The 6,197-nt window shown below is 44.0% G+C and overlaps 1 protein-coding gene across 3 annotated transcripts in view; it reads left to right on the forward strand.

Annotated features, from left to right (window-relative positions):
* The window catches only part of ERG (ETS transcription factor ERG), a 144,858-nt gene extending 142,060 nt beyond the window's left edge, over nt 1–2,798 (forward strand). For all 3 annotated transcript variants that reach the window (XM_018913384.3, XM_018913382.3, XM_009089550.4), the window contains one exon: nt 726–2,798. In XM_018913384.3, the coding sequence (XP_018768929.1) occupies nt 726–1,246 (521 nt within the window). In that variant the 3' untranslated portion in view covers nt 1,247–2,798. The remainder of the gene's footprint in view (nt 1–725) is intronic.
* Nucleotides 2,799–6,197: the final 3,399 nt, after the last annotated feature.

A 6,197-nucleotide genomic window follows, 5' to 3' on the forward strand; every position in this document is an offset into this window, starting at 1 on the left:
AACAAAAAGGTTTAATAAAAGGCAAAATAACAAACAGAGAAAAACTGAGCCAGGTGCAAGAGGTTCTTGCTCCTGGTAAAGCACCCCACAAAAGCCATTAGTTTCTTTGTTCTCTTCTTTCTCTAGTAAATTGGCTAGATGGGACTTTTTGGCTTCTGTCCAAATGGCTATCCTAAATTTGAGGTGAAGTCCCCAAGGTCCTGTGAGGTGCCTTTTTCACCTAATCGAGGAGAGAAACTTCTGGGCTTCTTTCCTTTTTGAGGGGAAAAAGGATAGTTTTGTCACTCTGTAGTTTTGTCTCATTCCTGTAGGGGACTGGCTAATAGAAAGAATTAGAAGCCAACATCACAACATTTCCTAATGGGGTCCTTGGGGATGAAGCAAAGTAGAAACCTGACCCAAGAGTTCTTTCTGATAAAAAAAAATTAGTAGCAAGTGTCACGTGGAATCAGTGGAATAAAAATGTATGAATCTATTGTGAAATTGCATGCATATATATTTAAGAAAAAGATAAAAAGAGATCTAGAGTTCCCAGGGGTACACATGTCATTTTAGAAGAACAATTCCCACATGAGTCCAGCTCTGTAATAAACATACCAGCTTTACAACTTTCACAAAAGTCATAAAGTTTGGTTTGTTCCCTCAAATCAGGGAGAGCCTGCCCAATCGATTCCCTGACATAATTCACTCCAGCCCTGACATTCCCGCTCTGTTCCTCCCCGCAGGCAGCGGGCAGATCCAGCTGTGGCAGTTCCTGCTGGAGCTGCTGTCGGACAGCTCCAACTCCAACTGCATCACCTGGGAGGGCACCAACGGCGAGTTCAAGATGACGGACCCCGACGAGGTGGCGCGGCGCTGGGGCGAGCGCAAGAGCAAGCCCAACATGAACTACGACAAGCTCAGCCGCGCCCTGCGCTACTACTACGACAAGAACATCATGACCAAGGTGCACGGCAAGCGCTACGCCTACAAATTCGACTTCCACGGCATCGCCCAGGCCCTGCAGCCTCACCCCCCGGAGTCGTCCATGTACAAGTACCCCTCGGAGCTGCCCTACATGAGCTCGTACCACGCGCACCCGCAGAAGATGAACTTTGTGGCTCCCCACCCCCCTGCCTTGCCCGTGACGTCCTCCAGCTTTTTTGCTGCCCCCAATCCGTACTGGAATTCGCCGACTGGAGGGATCTACCCCAACACCAGGCTGCCAGCTGCTCATATGCCTTCTCATCTTGGCACCTACTACTAAGTGGGGTGGGGGAGATGCCAGGCAAAGCAAAGGAGCTTCTCACTGGGGTTGGGTCCCCAAGGAGTCGCAATGAACTCTGTTGGAGTACTCGAATTAAAAGTGCCTAAAGAGACAAGTGAGGGTTTGGCTGGGGGCAAAAAAAAAAAAAACAACCCCAAAACCACATTAAAAATAGATGTCAAAAAGACTTTTTTGTAGTAGGGATTTAAAGGAAATATCCAAGAAGTATTAAGATACTAAAATGTAATGTATATGGGCATCAACTCTGTGGACCAAACAACAATAGACTTGTAGGTAGAAGCATGAAATGATAAGGAAAACCTACGGAAGCTGGTGGTCTTAAAACGTTGATAAGCTTGTGTGTAAAGTTTGATATCATGCTAGTGCAAAACTGGGACTATACTACAGCAATATAAGGATAAGTCTATAGTGACCTAACATACAGTATATGGATCGTTACAAAAGAGAGGGAAAAGGGAAAAAAAAAGAAAAAATAAGCCTATCTGTATTTAAAAAACAGAAACATATCAGCAGAAGAGACTGGTTAGTGTGGAAGCTGATTTGGAATAGAACAGCAGTGTTGTGGTTAAAGTCAAACGAGATCCATTCATCAGAGCGAATCAGCTACTCAAACTGTGAAGACAACCCAAACTTTCAGATTCCTTGACAGTTTTACAGGAACCCTGAGCCAAACGTGGGAAATGAGAATGTGCTGGAGGGCAAGTGTATGGTTGCAGATCAGAGGCCTGCACCTGACAGAGGAAGCAGGAAGGAGAAGGAAGAGGAAGAAGGTGGTGAGAAGGGGAGGAAAGAAACTTCTTGACCAGTAGAGACTGAAAAGACTGAAAACTTTGTAGTGTTGGGACTATGAAGAAACACTTGTTTGGACTTGTGAAACATATTGCTCAGTATTATACCATTCCCAGTATTTCAGGAGGAACAGACTTGATTCAGTAGTAATAAAAAGTGGGAAAAGGGAAAGGGCAGAAGGAGTGAGAAATCAGAATATGCATCTCTTTTTTTTTTTTTTTTTTTTTTTTTTTTTTTTTTTTTTTTTTTGAAAAAAAACACAAAAGCAAAACTGGAATTGTGTCTGATATTTAAAAATTACCAGTTGGAACCTCATCATTACTAAGGGAGTTTGTTTTCTATTGGTTAGAGCAAGAGACAACCCCTGACTGCCAGAATCAGAAATCACCTGAGTATTTTTGTTAGGCAGGCGCCAGTTTTTCTTACCGAGTCGCGAACGCTGTGCGTTTGTCAGAATGAAGTATACAAGTTCAATGTTATTTTTTTTTCCTTTTTATATAATTATTATATAACTTATGCATTTATACACTACGAGTTGATCTCGGCCAACCAAAGACACACACACACACACACACAAAACAAACAAACAAACAAACAAAAAAGGGACAATCCAAAAAAAACTATTGTGGCCTTGAATTTTAACTCTGTATGCTTAATGTTTACATTATGAACATATTAGTCCTTAGATTGCAGAATGTATGTAATAAAATAAGCTTGGCCTAGCATGGCAATTTCAGATTGACACTGTGGTTTGCATTTGTGCTTGCATTTTTCGTGTGTGATGCCCATGCCAGATCTGCTACTCACCAGGTTAAAATAGGCCAGGCTTTTTGGGCTGTGAAAATGTGGGAGCAAACAGCCTGAGTTTAAAGGGCACAGGTGCTGTGTATCTTCTTTTCCAGAGAGTTCTGCTGAAAGACTTCCAGCCCTTCTTCAACAGTGCCTTGCCATCCCTGTGCTGAGCTTCTCTGGCCCAGAGATTGCATCCATCCCCAATTAATTCACTGACAGCTCCACGCCCAAGGCTGGAAATCAAGCCTAAGGGAGGCCTCTAAGGAAGAGTACTCATGCTCAGAAATGATCTTTTGTTGTCATGAAGTTATGCTGCAAAATCACAGCCTGAGATGTATCTTCCTCCTGAACCGTGTGTTGAATTGCTTTGCCCCCTTGCCCTTAATACATTCTGTATCATTATTAGTAAATAAAGTGAATAATGAGTAATTTCCATTATTCCCCACTTTAGAATGGAGTGTGTGGCAGCCTTGTTCACAAAGGGCAGGGAGTTTTATTTTTCTCTTCTAGCTTTAGAGGCTTCCCACTCTGTACCCTGGGCCCCAAAACTGCATCTGGTGCCTACTGGCATAAATCCACTCTTTCCCAACACCATCTGAAAAACGGGTCTGGAAAATCATCCCTGACATTTATGAGTGGCTTTCCACAGTATTTGCTGCAGGAATTCCAGACAGCTCAGCCCTCTGTATCCCTCCTTTTTGCTGTTCTTTTGTGTCCTTTTTCCCAGACAAAATGGGTGTGGTTTCATGTTTTATAGATGTTCTGCTTATCCATTTTTTGGGGAGCAGTGGGAGCCAACTGACCAGGCTTTGTGTTCGGAGTGTCTTGGTGGCAGTTTATAAGCACAGGGTTGTGTTACCAATGTGTGAGACCTGAGCAGGGAAATAAGCACTGTAAGGCTGTATTTCTAAAAAAAAAGAAAAATATGAACTATTGGAAAAGGTCAGTCACTATTTTAGAAAGTTATGGAGTCAAGGCAGGCACACCTACATGTGAGTATAAAGAGAATAATTTGCCTCTCAATGGAAATAAATCCAGAGATCCTCACTATCTGCTTCGTGTGTACTTCCAGCCCAAAGTGGTAAGTGTGTTCTTGAACCAGCTTTTAATTAAACACTAAAAATCCAGATTTAAAGAAGGTCTTTGTTTAGATGGTCAAGGACATGCCTGGAGGCCTCCAAACCATCCCCAGTGCTCACGGGGCTGCCTGCAGGATTTCCAGACTCTGGTGCCTGGCTGCTGTCCTGTGCAATGGGAGCACCATCCTGGCACGGGGATCCAGATCCTGGGACAGGGATGGAGCCAGAGCAGATGGAGCCCCCTCGTGTGAAGAGCAAAATCCTCGAGCTGGCCATGGGAAGCTCAGTGGTCACCCATTGCAGGGCACCACCTTCCTTCAGGACCTGCTCCCTGCCTTCCAGGAGCCTTGGAAAACACAGATTTTGCAAGAGGGGAGTGAAGGATGAAGAGACCCTGCTACTGCTGCCTTGAGGGTATTTGTAGGGTCCCTCTGTGGCCGTGGCAAGGGATGAGCCCAGTGCAGGCAGAGCTGAGGAGCTCCATGTCCACACCATGGGAGACGTTCAGTGAGGCTCAGACAGACCCCAAAACCTTGGCTGGATCTTCTCTTTGCCATTTAGCACCTGGACAGCATGGCCCTGATGTGCCCACATTTGCAGAAACTGGTAATATTAATAACTTTAGCCCTTTATTTAAATTTCTTTAAATTTATTTAACTTTCTTTCAAAGCCAGTTGTCAGCCGAGCTGCAAACCTTACCCAGATTCCAAAGAGTCTGCACTTGGTACCCCGAATTCCACAAGCCTTTTAAATTGCCCACAAATCATCAGGGATTCAGACTTTCCTTCTGCAATTTTTTCTACTTCAGACTATTTCTTGTCCCAGCTAAAATATAATTTTAAAATAAATTTCTCGTTACATGTGCATTAAAGGTAGAAGAAACCATTTTACCTATGTCACATGATTAGTCATCTCATTATCTTTTTCTGTGCCATCTTCTCAAGTTGTGGTCACATTGGGAGAATAGTCTCTGATGATTTAAATTGCTGGTCAGTCAGAAGGGCACCTCATCCATCCAAAGGGATTGGTTAATTCCTGAATTTTACCTCCTGATGCCAGTCAAATCCTTCATTCCCTCTCTGGGCAGTGGTGGGAGCACTTGGATCTCTTCACAGCAGGTCCTGCCTGCATCCTCCAAAGTGTCCTGGCTCTGCTGCTGTCCCCTGGGTGCTGTGACCTCTCCTTGGAGGCACTGGCAGCTGCAAGGACATCAGAGCATGACCCAGAATGAGCTCTGCTTGAAGAAAGGTTAATGAGAATATTTTGGGCTGATTAATGAGGATATTTGAGCCAACTGAAATGAGGAAAATTATTTCAAAATTTAATTTTATAGCACCACAGAGTGGTTTGGGTTGGAAGGGAAATAAAGGTTCCAGCAGGGACACCTTCAACTATCCCAGGCTGCTCCAAGCCCCAGGTCCAACCTGGCCTTGGACACTTCAGAGATCCATGGGCACCCTATGCCAGGGCCTCCCCACCCCCACAAGGAAAAATGTCTTCCTAATATCCCGTTTAACCCTCCCTTCTGTCAGTTTGGAGCCATTCTTCTTGTCCTGGCACTCCATGCTCTTGTAAAAAGTCCCTCTCCATCTTTCTTGTCAGCTCCCTCCCCAGCATTTTTTTTAAAGGGCACATACTTTCAAGAAAACTAACAAAACACCCAGGGTTCTTGGGCCAGGAGTTGATGAGATGCCCTTTTAAATCACTGGATTGAGGACTTCTCAAAACCAGGCTCAGAAAATGTTGGGGTTGCGTGCCAGAATATTGGTCCATATAGATTTTGTAAAAACCTAAGGGGCAGAATAATTTTCTGTGCCCAGTCCTAGAAGCAGTGAAGAATTCTGCTTGGGAAACCAAATCCATCCATTACAACATTGCAACAAAACTATTATTATGATGATGTTCTTATAACAAACTCATTATAACAAAACTATTTTCTACTGTACATTTTCTGATGTTTCCTTAACCTTCTCCTTTGAAATGGTCTCAATTCCAGGGAAATTCCACCCATTCCCATTGCACAGAGCCCAACACATCTCATTGTCAAAAGGAGGTGGGTGGTTGGGTTTTTTTGTTTTCCTGCCATTCCTGCATTTTGCAATTCCTTGTGATTGCACTCCCCATGCATCACCCTCCAGAGTTCTTTGCCTGCCTCAGTGTTTACAGCTTCCCAAATATTTGTGGTTTGTTATCACGCTCCCTTTGACTGGGCGTTTGCCAAGCTTTGACATATTCCACTTCACAAACCTATCCCTCTTCTTCTCTGACAA

This window comes from Serinus canaria, chromosome 1 (genome assembly GCF_022539315.1).
Source record: "Serinus canaria isolate serCan28SL12 chromosome 1, serCan2020, whole genome shotgun sequence".
NCBI lineage: Eukaryota > Metazoa > Chordata > Aves > Passeriformes > Fringillidae > Serinus > Serinus canaria.